The 20,198-nt window shown below is 39.4% G+C and overlaps 1 protein-coding gene across 1 annotated transcript; it reads left to right on the top strand.

Annotated features, from left to right (window-relative positions):
• Positions 1-2,917: 2,917 nt before the first annotated feature.
• Positions 2,918-18,207, top strand: GMFB (glia maturation factor beta). The gene is made up of 7 exons (XM_088149679.1): positions 2,918-3,003; positions 7,599-7,695; positions 8,867-8,916; positions 9,230-9,281; positions 9,627-9,707; positions 13,209-13,282; positions 15,392-18,207. The coding sequence occupies exons 1-7, from the start codon at positions 3,001-3,003 to the stop codon at positions 15,461-15,463; spliced, it is 429 nt and encodes a 142-aa protein (XP_088005805.1). The 5' UTR covers positions 2,918-3,000; the 3' UTR covers positions 15,464-18,207.
• The last annotated feature ends 1,991 nt before the right edge of the window (positions 18,208-20,198 follow it).

Genomic DNA, 20,198 nt, shown 5'->3' with positions numbered 1-20,198 from the left:
GGTCCAAACCATGTGCAGATCTTGAAAAAAATGGAAAAACACTGTATTACTATTTCACTAGTAAAGTGCTTCATGCATTTTTAATGATTTTAAATGGATCCTTAGATGGATTAAAATAAGAATTAAAACAAGAATGCATGAATTACTGCATATTACTCTGTTTTTCTTTGCTAACACTGTTGCTATTAATAGTATTTTTGAACATTTATGTGTACATTTGCAAATATTTCTCATAACTTATATACATTATGTATTAAAATTATTAACAAAAATACCCTTCATTTGCATCCCATTGATGCAATTTTGTTGTTCAGAGTTCTTTCATCAACACATTGCTGTGTTAAAGTGCAGTTCAGTACACGTTTACTGAACTCACTACCACATGACTTATATCCAAGTAGACATGCATAGGATTATGCTTATAATTTATACTGGTATTGTTTTATATGTTTTAATTTTCTAGTGGCACTGCTTTATGTGGATCAAATGACAGCACATATTTTTATAAATAATATTGGGAAGATATAAATATAAAATAAATAATGGAAACTGGCATGCAAGTTTTGTATATATTCATTTTATTGATAGATCAGTTCTATATTTTTCTGGTTTTGGTTTTGTTTACTTGTTATATCTCTACCTGCTTTAAGCAACCAATAAGTATGACTTATTAAAGCCTGCATATTTTCTTCACAATCTCCACATGTAACACAAATAACAATTAAAACAGGGCAGGTCACAAAACAATCTGCATGTTTTTTTTATAAAATAACATAGGAGATAAAGGAACAAAAAAAAACAGAAATGACAACATTTGTGGCATTTATTCAATCCTGATGCTGTTCCTCACAGTCCTATTAATTAAAAGGTTTTCCTTCTATTTTTGAGTTAGAGAAAAATATACTGGCATGTTTTCAGGGGTGTCCACTGGGGGGGTCAAAAAGTTAAGATGGTGGGTGCAACTACACAACTGAAGTCCCACTCTTTTATAGCCTGCATCATGTGCATGTAAAGTTGGGATGGGGCTTTGATCAGACATTTGCATCCACCATCATGACTTTTCTAACCTCTCTCTGTGAACAGCCTTTGCTTTGCTTTTATTGCTGAGCTCTATTCTACCTCACTAATAAGGCCAGAAGTGGAGCTGCCCTTTTTAACGTAGGGTTGGTAGAGTCCTCCAGCTTCATTTTTCCTCCCACAAAATTCACCAGCCGGTGGGAAAAACATCCTAGTGGGTGGGGCTGGAATTGGGGAGAAGGTGTGGTATGACAGATGGCTAGAACACCACGTTTAGCTGGTTGTCAGAATTAGCTTTGATTTTGCACAGGTGCCTTCTAAAGAAATCTGATAGTCTTCCTGTCTGTTCCTGGGTATCAGAATTTTGAAACAGCAATACTCTGATCAACATTAAACATGCCTTTAAAAGCAGGCTAAAAACTGGCTGACACATGCTGACACATGCAAGGTGTGGTGGTTGTAAAGTGAGGTGCCTGGTAAATTCCAGTGGTGGAGCATTACTGCCTGATTCTAAAAAGAGGAAAACATTACAGGGATTAAACAGTTATGACAAATCATATGAAGAGGTCATGGGGTGTGTGCTTTTCCTCTGTATTTAAATGAATATTGGCTCTTCCTTTCCCTTTGGGGCCAAAGCGTTGGAGTGGGGAGGGATTTCCTGATGGGTTTTAACTGGAGAGGAGATGAACTTTAGAGGCTTTTCTGTCTAATTTATAAGAGTGATGTTCTCTTGTCCTGCAGCTTCGGTCAGTTCTCTGGTTTGCTAACCCACAAACACACATCTAAAACCATGATCCTTAGTCTTAGGATTTAAACCACCTTTTCAATAGGGTGGGCAATCTTGGTTTCTAGGGAGCCCACATAACCCCTGACAAGATGGTCCCTCATTAGCAGACAGATGCCTTCACAGAAGCCCCATGCCCAGTTTCTCCTGAATCCTAAGCCATAAGTACCAAAAGACTGGATTGGGATGGTATCAGTGTTTCTCAACCTTGACCACTTTAAGATGTGTGGACTTCAACTCCCAGAATTCCCAGCCAGTGTGGACTTTAACTCCCAGAATTCTGAAAGTTGAAGTCCACACATCTTAAAAGTGGTCAAGGTTGAGAAACACTGTTTCAGAATAACAAATTGATTATAACATAAAACCCAGATTCTCCAGAACTGGTATTCTCCAGATATGTTGGATTATAATTCAAACCAGGTTGAGCTAATATGGATGCACTGCTGGCTGGGGATGATGGGAACTGTAGTCCAGCTCATCATGAAGACACCAGATTGCAGAAGGCTAGAACAGGCCTTTGTGAAAGGAGTCTCTGTGTCACGGAGTGGTTAAGTCTCCGACAGCATATGCCTGTAAGACGATTTCCTTGCTGTAACATGACTACCTCTATGGTAGAGATAACATTAACAATTTTAAATGCTAAATTTGAATTTTTAAAATAACGCTTATGTGCCCCAAACATAAGTGACTGTTATTTTTAGTTTAGGAGTAATCAGATTATTTAATTTTGCATAGCTTGGCTTGTTTCATTTTTGAAAGGGGGTGCCATGGCCTCATTTTTTTAAGAACGCAAGCTCGTTGGTTACCATGGCAACATTGCTTCTGGTTAACGGAGAGGAGAGGGAGCGAGGAGGAAGCATTCTCCCTCGCCCCGCCCGCAAGTATAGATTATCGACTATGGACGCTCTTTATCCTCCGGCCTCTCTAGGCGTGGGCGGGTGCACGGACGCCCGGGCGGGAGGAAGTAGGGAGGCAGTTAATGATCCCCACATGAGAAGGAGCTCCGGAGTGACCGCCTCTCGCTCACCGTAGCTGGGGGAGGCCGCTGGCAGAGCCGAGCGATACAACTGATTGGCTCAGGGAGTGCTCGGGCCATGCGCAGTAAGTGGACCTGGCGCTGGTTTGGGGCTGAGGTGGGGAGGACCCTCCCCGGCTCTTAAAGGGCCAGCTCGAGGGAAGGCGACTGCTGCAGCTACAAGATGGTAAGTTCAGGGGATCGCTTGCCGCGGAATCGCGATTTGGTTTTAGCGTTTGGGTGTTCGTTATTCTTTTTTTCCGTCCTTCCCGCAATTATTTATGCTCTAAGGAAATAGCCCTCCCAGCGATAGAGTGAGATTTTTTCCCCCTATAACAACAAATTCAGATAAATTGAGTGCAGTGAGCTTGTTTGTTAGGAGGATGATACGCTGTGGCTTGTAAATAACGTTCGGGTTCCTAAAAGCTTTGCCTAAATATTCGAAAAGGTTAAGATGATGACTTCCTGTGGCGGGGATAATCCGCCGCTTTTCGGATTGATGCTCGTTTTGATGAAATTATCTCCAGTTTCCCCTCACGTCTGAAAGGGGCGGGGGGGGGCTGTCTAGGATTGCTATTCTCTGCCGCCTCCGCAAGAAAAATCAGTGTTTCTTGCAAAGGTAGCACTAAGCTGCACTCCTTCGGTTTCCCGTTTGGCAGCTCTCTTTCTAGCACAAGAGCTTTTCATATTTCCTTTTCTTTCTGTCTGTAGTTTTCCCCCCCCCCTTCTGTTCCCCCATCACCAAAATAACTGGCTAGGGTTTGGGGTCCAGTACATCTGGGAGATACTGCCTTGGGGAAAACAGATAGTCTTTCTTCTAGCCCAGTGTTTTTCAACCTCAGCAATTTTAAGAGGTGCAGACTTCAACTCCCAGAATTCCCCATCCAGCATTTTCCCCTGGCTGGGGAATTCTGGAAGATGAAGTCCACACCTCATAAAAGTTGCTGAGGTTGAGAAACACTGGGCTAGCTTCTAGGACAGGGGTCCCCAAACTCTTCAGCTCATCGAGCCCTTCATGAAGTTTCAGATTGTTCATTGAGTCCCAAGTATTTAATAAATACTACCCTAACTAATAGTACTATGAATAATAACAACAATAATGGAGAGTCCCATTGAGCCTTTGGGGTTGATATCAACCACTGCTCTAGGAAAAGCCCCTTTCAGTACTTTAGATTCATGCTCACAGACAAATACTATATGTGCATTAAGTTTCCACTTGTCTTTCATTTCAAGATTTGATGGAAAAAGTGGAGATATGAGTGGCTTAAATTCCAGGTGTGATTAAGACACATTTAGAATCCTGAAAGGAGGACTGTAATCCATGAGAATTGCTCTAGAATACTTGCAACTGACTGATACAATTTGTGTTTATTTAGGGGAAAAATGCCAACTGATTTAAAGGGGCTTCTTTTCAGTATGTGTAGCTCTGAAAAGAGTTGGCAAAATCTGATGTTATGTGTATCTAAATGCTCCTTGTCAAACAGGCGGCAGCATCTAGCCAACCTTGACTGATTGGTTATTTCTGGATGAGAAACCACCTGAAAATCCCAGGATGTTAGACTGGAAAATAGAATGGAAAAAAAAAAGTCTGGAAGAAGGCAGTAACAAACCATTTCATGTTGCTACCAAAAAATGATACACATTAGTGTCCATGAATTTGCCAGGAGTTAACTTGAAGAAGACTTTATTATTTTACTAATCCTCCTTAGCAGTCCTGAGAAAGAATAATTTGAAGAGCTAACATTTTATTTTCATTTGTTAAATTAATGGGGCTGCTGATTATTCAGGTCCAAAAAAGTGTGGTCATTTTCCTCTATGGCCATTGTTGACAGATAGAAATAGCCTGTGTACATTGTGAGAAGAGATTGGTCTAAATGGCCTTGGGCCTCTTCATTGCTTTTCTTTCTCTTCAAATCCATTCCCTTGTGCTGTCACAACCTTCTAAATTCCTAACTACAAATATTGCTTAATATTGAAGGATTTGGCTTATCTTTTTGTGTGCTCAGAAGCTGTTGGTAAGACTCTTCCTGCTTAAATGAAAATGCAAGACTTTTGTGACCTCAAGCTGTGTATTTGTGAGAGGTTTTAAGACTTAGATATGTGGTATGAAGAAATGCAGTGCATGTCTGTAAACCTAAGTCAGATTTAGTCAGGACATCCCTTCTGCCTCTAACTAGGAATTATGTGCTTTGTAGCAACTTTTGTTAGATGTCATGTTCCCTCAGAGAAATATTGTTTTTAACATAGTATATATGATGCTTTAGAGGAACAGAAGTAAGATAAAATAAAAAACAGTTCCTATCCAAAAGACTTTGCAGTCTTAGTGGGAGAGGAGGAAAGGTCAACAAATTAATCTCCCTCCAATCCTGTGGTATTTAAACTGGCTTCAGCTATAGCACAGGACCGATATCAAATCTCTAAACAGTGAGATACAGAAGATGAAGACTTCTGAATCCATTTTATTCTCTTTTTTCCTTGGCAACAAGATTGTGATACACTGTTCTCATGCTCAAGGACTCCTTGCAGGCTCAGAACCTTCTGTTATGAGCAAATGTTTTTTTGGATAGTTGATTTGCATATCATAACAAATGCCTGAAAGACAATCTGTTCAGGAAACTCAGTTGTGGCTTTTCTGGCATAATGTAATTGTGTGCAATTGTAACTGCCAGGATATATTTTCATACAGCATTTATACAGGGTGAGTGTTGTAAGTATACAGTAATATGGATTACAGGTTGGATTCATGAACAAGTGTTCTTTTTTTAAAAAAATGTTGTAATATTGTCTATTCTGATTTATTTGTGTAATACTATAGAATAATGAATATCTGCTGAGAGTAATTTTCACCAGTTTTTCCCTAAATAAGAACTCAGCTGAATCAGATAGCATCCTAGTCTATCATCCTAGTCCAGCATACAACCAGATGCATATGGGAAATTCAAAGCTCACATAAACACATAGACTCATGTTTTCTTAATATTGAAAATCATGCTGCCTTGGTAACTGGAAGGAATATATAGCTATTGTGACTAATAACTATTATTCTCCATAAATTGTCTCCTTCCCTCTTATAGCATTTATATTGGTGCCTTTGCTATATTTTTACAAATTTTGTAGCTTAACTATGCATTTTGTGAAAGTTTACAGCCTTTCATATTGGATATGGGGATCTCCAACCTATTCTACTGCAGAGAGAAAAGGAATCTGGGATCGCTTAGCTGTGTGATTTAGTAACACTTGCATTAGCTATGTTGGTCCAGAAAGACTTGAGCATTGTCCTCCTTCCTGAGGTGGATCATCTCGCCTACTGCAATGATAGGTCTGCAAAGTCCAGAAGTTGTTCTTGGCTAGGTTCACATTGTACTAAGTCATGGTTTGTTTAATCATAGGCTTCTGACTAAACAATCACTACATTCACAGAACATTCTAAGCCGAAACCAAACTAACATTATGGCTAGGTATAATGTGTGAATGCAACCTAGAAGTACTTCTAGATTTTGCCAAAGTAAATTACATTGAACTCAGTGGGATTTATTTCCTCAGAACTGTATTTAGCACTGCAGACTATGTTGAACTCTAATAACAAGCTGTGTGTTGGGAGATATTGCCATACTGAGAATAGTCAATGGCAGCTATTGTCTATATATGGAGCCCCCATCAAAATATAAGAAGGCAGAGAGGTCCAGAAGGCCTTACAGTCTGGAAAACAATCCAAGGGAGACAAAATGGAAAAGTCAGGGAAATGGAATCATGATCAATCAAGGAAGAATATTTAGTTTTTATAGTCACTGTAAGATTGATTTCAGCTGGATGTGAGGACAGTGCATTCTGTTGCATACTTTACAAAAAAAGTAAATGAAGGATTGGAAGAAGGAAAGAAAGAAGGAAAGAAAGAAGGAAAGAAAAGTAGCATGGTAGAGCTTGTTGGATATCAGAGACCATAAGGAAATACCAGGTGGAATTATTTGAACAAGTTAGAAACCTTTCAATAGGCAAGGATGATGAACCAGGTGGCCACAGGCAGAGGAGCATTGGGATACAGCATAAATTATGGAGACTCTGAGGGGTTGCTGAACAATATTACCCAGCAAGCCCACAATCATAGCCAGAGGTGAGGAATGCTGGAAGTGATAGTTCTATAACGCCTGAAAGGCCTTGTGTTCCCCACCCTGGAATGTAGGAATAGAGATACAAGGGGAAAGACCATCAAGGGTTTTGAGGAAGAAAAGGATAAATATCCTTCCCATAGTTGCACTGAGTTCATACTGTATGAATCCCACGATTGCCTGAAGCTTGATTTCTTTGGCTGCCATGCAGGAAAAGAAGGAAAGTGAAAGTGTGGAAAGCCAGGCACCTTCAACTTGGGGCCCTCCAAGTGGGTTGGACTACTGCATCTTCCATCAAGCCTCAACTATAAATGCTTGCTATAAACCACTATTTGCCAAAAGGATTTGGTAATGGGGTGTTGAAGTATCCCTATATTCCAGATATAATTGAACTAAACATATCTGGAGGGCAGCAGACTAGGAAACTGCAACAGTTGTCCTCATATTATGGAGTTATTGTACTATATTCTCATGATATATTTTCTCCTTCAAAATACTTGTTAGTTTTTCTCCAGACAGGGTATTGTCTGACTTTTTTTTTTTTTAATATGCATTGCATCTCCAGCAGTTGAGGATTGGAGTGATATATATGGCTGAAATAAAGAGTTCCTTTGTTCATCCATGCCTTTTCTTTTCTTTTCTTCTTCACTCCCCTCCCCTCCCCTCATCTCTTTAGAGTGAATCCCTAGTGGTTTGCGATGTTGCTGAAGACCTTGTAGAGAAGCTGAGAAAGTTTCGTTTTCGCAAAGACACGAACAATGCAGCCATTATCAGTAAGCTGAAAGGCAGGACTCACAAAAGTCATAAGGGGGAGGAATACAGCCTTGTGTTCTCTCCTCTGGCTGAAATTAACTTGGATTTTTGTTTCTGAATGTATATACACAAAGTTTTAAAAAGCTGTTAAGTCTTTGAAGCAAATCTAGGAGCATTTTGCTGTGCAAACATGTAATGATCAGTCAGATTCTCATTTGCCCTATTTTGAGTTGGTTTGAGCCCATTGTGCAAAAAAATGATATATATATATATATCCATGTAAAAATCTACATTTTCTGTGTATCATTTCCATTGTCTTAGTTGCATTTGAATTACAGTCTGCATTGCAAAATTCCAAAGAGTGCAGATTTTGCCATACATGTAAGTTAATTGTGATTGGTATCCAGCATCCAGTGGGGATATGAACTTCTGTTGGCGTGAGGACCACACCAGCTTCATGCAACATGTCAAGGGCCTTATTCCAAAGTTGGCCAGACTCAAAGCCTGTTTTCAGAAGGAATTTCAGAAGTTTTAAGCATCCGTAAATGACAGTGGTTGGATCAACAAAGTGCACAGAGTCCAAACCAAACAAACTATATATATTTTTTAATGCAGAAACAATAACTTCTATTGGCTCTGTTTGCTACTTTGTTGCTGTTTCTATTGGCTCTGTTCGCTGGGATGTTTAAGGGAGAAATTGGTGCTCTGAAGCTTTATAGCAGTGTTTCTCAACCTTGGCAACTTTAAGATGTCTGGACTTCAACTCCCAGAATTCTCCAGCCAGCAAAGCTGGCTGGAGAATTCTGGAAGTTGAAGTCCAGACATCTTAAAGTTGCCAAGGTTGAGAAACACTGCTTTATAGGCTTTAACCAATAAACGGTTCAATAAATCTTGGTCTCAACTTCCCTGGAAGAAATGCTGAGAGCCATAGAATGGATGAGCATGGCCATACATAATACTACTTTGGCTTAATGTGATGTGGGAAAAAGGCAGCGCAGCCTGATGACTATTAGGAAAGACCTTTTCTAATGGTCTTGTTTGTTACACAGTCAGTTATGACTGTTAGTTCACGTGAAAGAGTAAGAAAGGCAACTAGTAAAAAAGCCATCTAAGTGAATAACAATAGCTTCCCCCCCCCCCCCGATAGCATAGCTTAAATTAACATTGTTGTGTTTCTTTCTTCTTATATAGTGAAGATTGATAAAGAGAAACAGCTGGTGGTTCTGGATGAAGAACATGAGGTTTGTGGCTTGATATGTCTGAGTAGGAGGCAGAAGTAGCTTTTTGCTTTGCAAAGCTTAAATATATAAACATTATGTTCTTGCTGAATGTGGGGTTAATAGATACAATATTTTATATGTATTCATCCATCCATCCAAAGAAAAACAGGATAGCCTTGTTCTAAATTAACTAATAGGTCATAATAATCTGTTTTTAAGGACTGGTATTGGCTTTAAATACTGCCTTAAAAATGAGTCAAGGCTGTAATGGTGTATTGCATCCTGGCTATAAGGTACATTGCTAAAATACTAGTTGTTCTTGTTATTCTTACAGGGCATTTCTCCAGATGAACTAAAAGATGAACTTCCAGAAAGACAACCTCGATATCCTTTATTGATCAAAGTAATATTTGGATACATAGAAATCAATTTCTGCTGTTATTGTTGGTGCCTGACCAAGTAAGCTATGCTGTGCTTCTTGGCATAGAGTCTAGAGGTTAAAGAAGGTGTGCAGATCTTTCTTAGAAACTTACTTTTGCTGTAAGTGTCCAGGAAGGGAAGGGATTTATAATAGAGGAAAGAGCTTTATTTCTGTACTGGGGTCATACATTGCTCAAACCCATACTATAGTTTATTTGGCTTTAGCTTAGGGAGTATGTGAACCAAGCCAACTGTGGAATATTCCACAAACCACACTTCAGTTGCTTGATTTCCTTACCTTAAGAAAACATTCATTGTCTATAGCTACAAGTACCAACATGATGATGGGCGAGTCTCTTACCCACTCTGCTTTATCTTCTCTAGTCCAGTTGGTAAGTTTAACTCTAGTGAACTGATGTGCAAACTGTCTTCAGTAGAAATAAAAAATTGCTGGCTGTTGTCCAAAATGAAAAGTGCTTAAGGATATGTTAAAGTTTGTGTTTTGATTAGCTGTGGGAAGTTCATGTTGTTTGGCTTCTGAGTGCCATTGTGTTGGCTCTACAAATGCAGAAGAAAAACAGTGTTGAAGCCCAGCTCAATAACAGTTGTTGGAAGAACAGGACAAGGAGTTTTGTAAAAACTTCAGCAATTATGCACATTATTCTACAGTGATTGGATGAATAACTTTTGACAGCCATTGGATTTGAAATGTAAGGGAATTCCTCATTCCTTACATATGGCCTGGATTTGGGACTGAAACAGCATTGGTCACAGTTTTGGATGATCTCTGGCGGGAGAGGGATGGGGGTAGTGCATCCATCCTTGTTGTTCTTGACCTCTCAGCGGCTTTCAGTACCATCAACCATGGTATCCTTTTGGGTCAGCTTGGGGAGTTGGGGGTGGGTGGCACAGTCTTGTGCTGGTTCACTTCCTTCCTCCAAGGCCAGTCCCAGTCGGTGTTGATAGGGAGTGAGAGCTCCAGCCCGCGGCCTCTCCTTTGTGGGGTGCTGCAGAGTTCAGTACTTTCCCCGCTCCTTTTTAACATCTACATGAAACCACTGGGTGAGATAATCCACCACCATGGGATGAGGTATCATCAATATGCAGATGATACCCAGTTATACATCTCCATCCCAAGTGATCTGAGTGATGCTGTGACTACCCTTTCGTGGTGCCTGGAGTCTGTGGGAGTCTGGATGGGGAACAACAGGCTTCAGCTGAACCCTGGTAAGACAGAGTGGCTGTGGGTTGGGGGCTCCTCTGTATCCGGAAGTTTACCATCTTTGGTTCTGGATGGGGTTGCACTACCCCAGACAGACCCAGTGCATAATCTGGGGTCCTCCTGGACTCACGACTCCTGCTCAAAGAGCAGGTGGCAGTCATGGCCAGGAAGGCCTTTGCTCAACTACGTGTTGTGTACCAGTTATGCCCTTTTCTGGATGGGGAGTCCCTCCAGTCAGTCACACATGCCCTAGTCATCTCCTGTATAGACTACTGTAATGAGCTGTACACGGGACTACCCTTGAAAAGTATCTGGAAGCTTCAGCTGGTTCAAAATGCAGCCACACGGGCAATTTTAGGTGCCCCAAAGATGGCACATGTTACACCTTTGCTGCGTGAGCTGCATTGGGTCCCAGTTTGCTTCCGGGTCCAATTCAAGATGTTGGTTATCACTTTCAAAGCCCTACATGGCATGGGACCGGGCTACCTGAGGGACCGTCTCATCTATATCTACCCGTCCCACCTGGTCAGGCAGAGAGGGTATGCTGCGGATCCTATCAATGAAAGAATGTTGACTAGCGGGATCCAGAAAGAGAGTCTTCTCTGCCGTGGCCCCTGCCCTATAGAATACTTTCCCCCCAGAGGTGAGGCAGGCCCCAACTCTCTTGTCCTTCCGGAAAGCAGTCAAGACCTGGCTCTGCCAACTGGCATGGGGCAAAAAAAGGGGCAACCAACCCTGGGGGTGGCTAGCACCTTGAAGATGCTCCCATATGTTCAACATCTTGGAAGATATTATTTGTGTATGTGTTTGGTTTTATTGTATTTTTACTGTATTTTTGTACTGTTTTTATTGTATTTTAATTAATATTTATTGTTGTTTTATTGTGAAGTGCCCAGAGTCGCTTCTTTGTGAGATGGGCGGTATCTAAATTTGAAATATAAATAAATATTGCCCTGAAAGTAGTGGTTTCATATGCTGAACTAAGCTAGGGACTACCTGCATACCAACCAGGGGACAGGGACATCCCCACCTCCTCTAAATACCACCCAGGGATCACCAGAATGGCTATATTAGATTTTGGTCAGTCTTGTGGAATTTTGGAGTCCTTGCAAGAAGTCTTATGAGATCTTGTAGAAGAATATCAACATCTCAAATTCTAGGCAAGAAGTCCAAAAACTTGCAAGGTAGAGAGGACTGCAACGTTGTGTGGTGGCACTTGACCCTTCACTAAGCCATAATGGGGTTTGTTTGTTTGTTTTGGTTTAATTTATTTTGTGAACCCAGTAGTTGTTGATTGTGGGTCATAGCTGATGGCTTAATATTATGTTAGAACCTCTGTAGATAAAAGAAACAAGAACTTAGCACTACTGGCATCTGCAGGCGGGCAAGTAATGTCACATGCATTATGATGGTATAGTGGAAATATAATTTTGCATTATTTGTATGATGACATCATGATACACATTCTGACTTACATTAGTTGCCTACGCTTAGCACAATGCGAGAACACTGAGCCTCTGTCTGTATGAATGTTAAGAGTTAGTATACCAAATTGTCTGAGTTGTTTAAGATACATATTCTCTCATATCCTAAATTACCATGTTTGCAGCATAGGGCTAATAATGGTCTGCTGTAATATAAATAACAAGAATCACTCAGTAATGTGTGTAAACCTTTAAAGTGCTTTTTAGAACATTCTGTGGATGCTGCTTATATGTTTCCAATCTGACAAGCTGGTATAGACTATGGAACATATGTTCTGTGTTTAATGCTTTTGGTGTGTATGAATAGAATCGGCAGCTGGTGTCTTCAGTAAATATCTTTTTAGTAGCATAGCACTCAAAGAGGATAGTGATACAGGTAAATCATTGATCAGATTTCATGTTCAATATGTAGGTGTGTACAGCACTAGGCAATCTGGTGCCCTTCTATAGCTCCAGCCAGCAAAAGATTATGGAAGTCACAGTTGCAAACATTTACAGATCATGAAGTTGTGGATCCTGGTCTCTTTTATAAACATTTATTAAAACTTCTATAGCGTACTTCTCAACCCTCAAGCACAGACACATATTATGTTTAATAAGCAGAAATAAAAACGTCAGCCCTTAAACTAATACATTCTTAATCAACATTTCTTAAGTTTTAAACCTCCAGGCTAAGGGTGCTGCCACAGAAAAAGGCCTGTCCTAGTGCCCATCATGTAGGACTTGTAAGAGGCTTTAGATAAACACTGTAAAATATAGGCATATTCATAAGGCAACCTGGCCTTTTCATTACTTTCCAAGCACTTCTTTTAACAAAGAACTACTGCTACTGCTAGCTGAAAATCTCTTGGTGTGCAGAATGATATAATTGAGCTTTCTCCAAGCTGATGTTCTGGATATGTGTTGGAGGACTTCAACTCCCTTAGTTCCCAGCCAGCCTCTTGTAAGAATTAGTCTAATACATCTGGAAACCATTGGATTGGGGAAGTTGTTATGTTCTCTACAAAAACAAAGAGGCATGATCCCTAATTTTAAATTGGCAATAAGGATAAGGAAAAGACTATGGTAGTTGTTTCTTTGGGTAGCTTCTTACATATACAGTAAGGACTGAAGACCAGTAGCCAAAGAGACTGACTAATGCGCTTTTCTTTGTCTCTGTTTGCCTTCCTCCCTTTTCACAATTACAGGGTGTAAGCCTGAGCAACAGATGATGTATGCTGGTAGCAAAAATAAATTAGTACAAACAGCAGAACTCACAAAGGTAAAACCAAAGCAAACCTTGAATGCATTTGTTGTGAACTTGATGTGTTCCCTCTTGCCCCAAAGAGTCTGTCAATTCAAATACTGATATTCTCAGGATGTACATAATTTGGTACTTATCAAAATTGTTTCCAGAGAAAGCTGAACTTTGTAACATGTACTATAACCTTTCCAAAATCGCTGTTCTCCAGGATGGGTTCAAATGCAGCTCCATGTTCATTGGAGACTTGGCTGGTGAATATTTATCTTTACTTAAGATAAAAACTAAAAATGATATTTTATTTGGCTTCCTATAGCCAGGGGTGGGTCCTGGGATGCATATAGCCTAATGTATAATCCTTGGAGTGCTCTTTGAACATAATTGTTGAAAACCAACAGCAGAATTTCTGTCAATTAGAGACAGAAAGCTGTAGCTTATCCCCTGAAATAAGCATAATACCATTAAAAAATTTTTTTTAAAAAAATCCTTCAACTTCTTTCCAAAGCCCAACTCTATCTATGTGGGTGTGGTGGGCTTACCCACTCTCAGCCCCCCAGCTCAGAGTGTTTTCTCACAATGTTTTCTCCAAAATTGAGTTTGTGACTCTAAAAAGTAGTAATTAAAATGACTGGAAATGAAAACTGAAGTTCCTTTCAGTGGTGCAAGATGTCTGTTTGAAAGAAGGTGTATAGTCTTGCAGTGCTTCTATTTCTGGTGGGAGAGGGAGAGTCTGAAATCCAGATGGGTTATAGAAGCAGTTGGGAAGGGGCTTCCAACTTTCATTATTCCTGGTTAAGAGGGACAGCTCAAGCTGACTGGTCCACAGTCACTGCAAGCAGAACCTGCCTTGAGGCTTCCCGTGTTTCTGATTGTTCAGGTTTTCTTTTGCTGCTACACCTGTTATTCTTTTCTTTTGCTGCTACACCTGTTCTTCTCTAGCCAAGTACTGACATTTCATATTGTCTTTAACAGAATGTTTTTGGACTCTCTTCTCTTGCCTGCCCAATTTTCCCCTTAGAAGATTCCTAATTTTCATATACATTTTCAATTCCTTCCCTTTTTTGACTGCAGAAGCTGCCTTGTTTTGAGCTAATCAGTCTTATAGGATTTGGGGTGAATGCTTTACATCTTTCATTTTAAACAGTGTCTGAGTGAATAGTCCAATAGTCCACTGAGTGGACAGTATACATCTAAACAGTAGAGAAGTCACAAAAGTAACTAAAACTGCTGCATTCACCTTCCCTTCCCAGCCTTGTGTTGTTTCTTTTTTTTGCTTCAGGAATCTTGGGGTAGGCCTGGGTAGGCAACTTGGTGCACTCCATGTTTCTTGGGCTATGGCTCCCACAAGAGGCTGATGCATGTCTGAAGTATCTTGAGGGAGCACAAGGTTGCAGTAAAGAATTAAGCAACTTTGCACTGTACTTTCCATATAGTTGACCTTCCTCTTTTTTTCATTCCTAGCTGGTGAGCCTCAAGAGAAAATCCTAGACCTTTAAGCCACAGATGAAACTTTGTATGACTAAATGTTCCCTATAGTAATAAAAAATACATCCCTATACATAAAAAACTAAAATGCGGGGGAGGAGGTTCTGACTGAGCCTTCTCCTTGATCTGCTGTCCTTCTCCAAGGAAGGAATGGAGTTCTATCCTGCAACCAAAAATGTTCTGTCCTGATCTCAAGTGTCCTGTGTCTGTGGGAATGGGAACTAGGCCCTAAGATAGAACTGTAGTTTGACCTGCTGATACGTCATTTTGAAGGCCCCAAACCAAATGGCAACATATTTTTTTTTAAATGTCCAACATTAGCCGTTTCTAGGCCAAGGATAGATGATTGTGTGCTGGTCTTCTCAGCTCTAAATCTCTCCTGGACAAATTTATCTGCATCAGTAGTAGTAGATTTCTACATCAAAGTTAAATTAAAAATATGTTGCAATAATATCTGTTTCTTATCCCCTTTTGGGCTGGATGACTTGCCTTTTTGGCTCAGTGCATACAGCATGCTAACCCATAATGTAATTTGTGTGGGTTTGGCTTCGTGTGTTGTATCAGCATAGTCAGTTGTGATTTATCCTTTTAACCATATCCTGGTGCACTTGCTGAAGCTATTTTTGTTTTGGGTCTTTTTCCCAGGTATTTGAAATCAGGAATACAGAAGATCTCACTGAGGAATGGCTTCAGGAGAAGCTTGGCTACTTCCACTAAAAGAAGGATTAAGCATTCCATCCGGTTCAAACTGGAACCAGACACAACTCCTGCTTTCTAAACCTACTAAGAATGCACTGTACTTACAGTTGTTTCCTGCAGTGTTTGTATGTATGTACATATATATGTATATATTTGTCTGTGCAAAAGTTATATACATGAGGGGAAGAGGCATCTTCTACTTAACCAAACTTTGCCCAGGATTATTCCTTTCCTTCTAATTGTGTAAAAGGGAACAATTCTCTTCCTGCAGGGATAATTTTTTTTTTTTGCACTCACATGACTAATATTTCTATCTGGACTGATTCAGAACTGGTAATTGTTTACAGCTCTGGGGCAGTCTCCAAAGGGACACATTGTGCACTAGCTCTTGCTCACATTAACGGGCTGTGTTAGGGGTGTACTCGGTCAAGTAGTCTCAAAACTTACAGATTTTTTTTTCTCCCTTGAGCTACAAGTGCATCTTCTTTTAATAGAAACTAGACATTAATCATTAATAACTTGACATAATAGTATGTGAAAATAACATTGAATCCAGAGGCATGAAAACTTTTGAATTGGGCCCAACATATTTTGGGACAGGTACTTACATTTTAGTATGGTTCCTAACTTCTCCAGATGGGGGTTTTCTTTTCTTTTAAAAAAAAAATCCAATTATTTTGAATCTTGTATTTCCACTTTGGGTCAAAGGTTTGACACTATTTTTGTGTGTGTAGAAGATAGCATTTTTACTAATCAAATAGAAAGTAGATTTAAAGCAACCTCTAAGGGCTTGGTAACATACTGTAGTGGACTTCCATTCCAAAAGTCTTTATATGTAGATCTATTAATATAAAAGTCTTGACTTTTCTTGACTTTTTATGCAAGCACTTCTCAATCTGTGTGCCTTTTAAGAAAAAAAAATCTATCAAATGATTGTAAGAAAGTCTTACACTGCCAGGTTTTTTTTAAATATTAAATTTGATACAGGTTAACTTTGTCTAAAAGAATTGCCCTACCAGCATCTTAATCTCTGTTTCCATTAACTTCAGCTGCAGGTGCATACCTTCTGGTTTACACTATGATTTAAAGCAAAATTATCTGCCCAGCTAAAAAATATAATTACAAGTCAATACATAATCTCAAGTTAATCAGTGTCTACCACAACTCTGCATTCTGTATCTTAATAGAGCTGTCTATTGATTCTCACAAGTGCAGGGGAGGAAAAAAGTAATACATAGCATGCAGAATTTGGCTTCCTTGACTACCTTGGTTTCCTTTTTGTACTTTAAAAATATGTAGGCAATGCCTTCTCAGAAGCCAGAGGAATACTCATTGCAATGCATGGGGGAAAGCAGAGTCTTGGTGTCCTACTTAACACCTTGTGCTTCTCCTTAACTAGACTTTGACAATAACATATGCAGATCGCAGAATCCCACCTTCCTTGATCAGCAACTTGAAGCTGCAAAACTTGACTCTCCCTTCAATGGAGGGCATGCACGATCTTGCCTATAAACTGGCAATATAGGCTTTAGAGATAGACAGGTGAGACCTTTTCTGTCTACTATTGTTATGGTTTATCTAGGAATGAGATTCCCAAGAGCTGGGGTAGCTCCTCCTGAGAAAGGAGCAGAAATATACTGTATGTTATTCCCTAACCCGATAGCTAGTTGATCAAACTCTACATGAGTTTTCATCAGCGTGTTGCACTGTACATGTATTATAACTGCATCATTTCAAAATCTCAACACATCCTAGGTCATCTAGTTGGGCAAAATTACAAATACTGTATACTGAATCTGATACTAATTGGCATCAGTGGGATCATAACTCCAGTAACATGAATTCTGGACATTTGTGGGGTTTTCCTTCAACTTGTAAAATTAAAATGTGAACTTTCCTGGAAGCTTAGAAGTAATAGTTGTACATTAAGGTTGATGGGACCAATGAGAGAAAATTGCATCGCTAACACACTGTAGGGTAGGATTTGCAAGTAGCCAGTTTTTATGTTGAGGGGAGGAAATATCTTCTAATGCAGATGTCTCTAACTATGCATCCTTTAGATGTCTTTGGGTGAGTATACTCATCAACTCCAGTCAGCATTATGGGAATGATGAAGATTGTAGTCTACCACATTTGGAGAGCACAGATTGGGGAAGGCTGTTCTCTGGAAAAACTTGGTAGATGGATATAGTTCATGAACTGTAAGCTGTTTTTCTCATGGCCAGGACAAAGGAAGAGGCAGTAGTCTTTCCATTTTAGTAGATCAGTTCAGTTCTTGTCCACTTTAGTGAAATAGAGCCATGCAGTGATTGTGTTGTGCTTTTTGGGTACACGTGTGTGTGTGTTGCCTAATTCTGAAAGCTGTTTACTTGCATAGCAACAGATAGAATTGGGCTGTTCATATTTAAAGAGGGCAGTTGATACCGATAGCAAAAACTGAGCCTAGACTTTTAAAATAACATGTTGAGGCAGACCTTTATTAAATGACATAGAAAAGTATTATTAGCTATCTTTATTTTCTTTCTTCAATGGCTATCTTCTGTCTTCGTTAGTAAGAAAATATAATCCATCTTGGGCATTTGTTTTTGTTTTATATAATTTTAAACATACACACTCCCCATTTTCTTAAAGTTGTGGAGTGGAAGAACCATCAAGATAAATGTACTTTTAAAATTTATATGAATAACTTAGGATTCTTTTTGTTAGAGATTAACCCTGCAAAAAAAGTCTGCAAAAAGGCACACTTCAATAGTATTTCAAGTTTATTACTTGATAGGATTTATTCAAGAGATGTTCTGAAGCCACTCTGAGCTCTTTGGAGGAAGAATATTTTCTTTGCATTTTTCCTATAAACAGCCATTTCTATGCAAGACTTGGAACTGAAGTTCTAATTTTTGGGGAGTTTGTAAAAGTGACTATAAATACCTAAAATAAATCTTGTATTCTCTGAGAAAGTAAAAACCCAGATTTTCATGCCATGAATGCTATATTGGAAGTATGAATTTTATGCAGATAACCCTTCCAAAGAACCACGTCTATGGAGGCCCTTTGTAAATCCAGGGCGTCTTGCAAGAGATCAGTTGCCCTCTGGTCTAATTGTTCCATCTTGAGTGACATTCCAATGAACTGCAGCTGTGTTAGCCCTAGAATATTAAAATAATACAGCTGCATAAACTATTTTACATGGATTTTGGGGGGCCAGATTTGTCCTTTGGCTGAAGAAGGATATACATAGGCATCCTTCTTCAAGCACAAAATATATCTGAAGATTCTTTTGTGCTTATCTGCCTTCTCAACCACTCCTTTGTTAGTCTTTATAATGAGTGTTTTTCCTAGGACATTTTTTTCTTATGCATCCAAATGACTGATCCTGTGCAGTCCCTCATCTAAGTTGATCATCCTTGGATGCTCTTAATTTGATAAGTTGTTTTCCTGCCTTTTACTAGAGCAGACTCCATCAGCTCAAGAACTGTATCCAGCTTTTTGTGAGTCATACTCCAGAGGTTGGTGGGGTTAGGTTCTGTTTTGGGTAGGTGTTGTCAGAATTTTAAGAGATAAATTGAGCACATGCAAAGTGTAAATCACCTATTTTGCGACTTAAAATCCCCCAGAAAGCAGAAAAGGGGGCAGGCTACTCAGTCTTGAAGGGTTCTGAGGGACATAAAATAAATGCTGGCATGCTACATGTTGTTCCTGGGCCATGCTTGTGCCCCCTCTGGTGTAGGGTAAAATGGAGGCTGAAGACAGTCTGGAAAATGAATAATCCTGTCAGAAGCATTTAAAAATTAAAAAGTACTGTAATATCCATGCAGTGGCATGAAAAGTTTGGCAAGAAAGGACACGTGGCTGAGAACTCCTTGGAATTATGTTTTGGTCAAAGTCAGTGAAGGAAATTGTAGGCTTGATCTTAGGTTTAAAGAAATTGAGACAGCTTCACAGTTGTGGATGTTCTTTTCTTTTCTAAGAAATTATTTCTCCCCACTCTGCCCCAGTCTTTCTTTCTTTGATGTCTTTTGGGGGTATAATGTGAACCATACTTATTTCTAACTGGAATTCTTTTTGCAGTCTGGAAACCTCGGCATCCTGTGCTAAGAGGGGGGTTTTTTTTGGTCTTTTTTTTGCTGCTCTTCCCCTTCCCCTCTATTTGGATCTTGAAGGAGCATCGTGTGAAGAATTTCCACCAAAATATATAGTTGTAACAATTCTTTGAAGTACTAACTTGTTTAAATCAAATCTTCTTATGGTGGTTTTAATAAGCAAAAACTACTTGTAAAAAGTAATAATACAGTGGGATGATAAACTTTAAAAACGGTTCCATTTCCAGTCTGTTTCTAGTAGTACTTCTCTTTGATCTCTTTTAGATGAGAGTTGTCAGTATTTCAAATCAGGACCAAATACTGGGGACCTGTCATGATTCTAAATATCACAGCCTTAAAACTTGATTTTGAAATCTTTTTCTCCTTAAGCCTTTTCACATATTACAAATACATAGTACAGGTTTGTTGTAGCATATAAACAGAAAGATCCAAGCAAAGTGGAAAAGTCACATAATTAATATCTGTGTCTTTAATATTCACATGTTGCAATTGTATGAACGAATTGTATGAGTTTATTCCCTTTTTCTGTACAAGCTTGTTTGAACTTAAGAAATCACATCTTTATGCTTTATTGATAGTGCAGTATTCACTGGATAAAATGTGAAACTAGCATTTGTGAATTTTTCCTGCTTTCTATTAATCAACACTAATCAGCC

Source organism: Python bivittatus, unplaced genomic scaffold, assembly GCF_059951505.1.
Source record: "Python bivittatus isolate LINGU-HERP-01145 unplaced genomic scaffold, Pbiv_v1 ctg000580_np1212, whole genome shotgun sequence".
Lineage (NCBI taxonomy): Eukaryota > Metazoa > Chordata > Lepidosauria > Squamata > Pythonidae > Python > Python bivittatus.
This window is presented reverse-complemented; position numbering and strand designations above follow the sequence as displayed.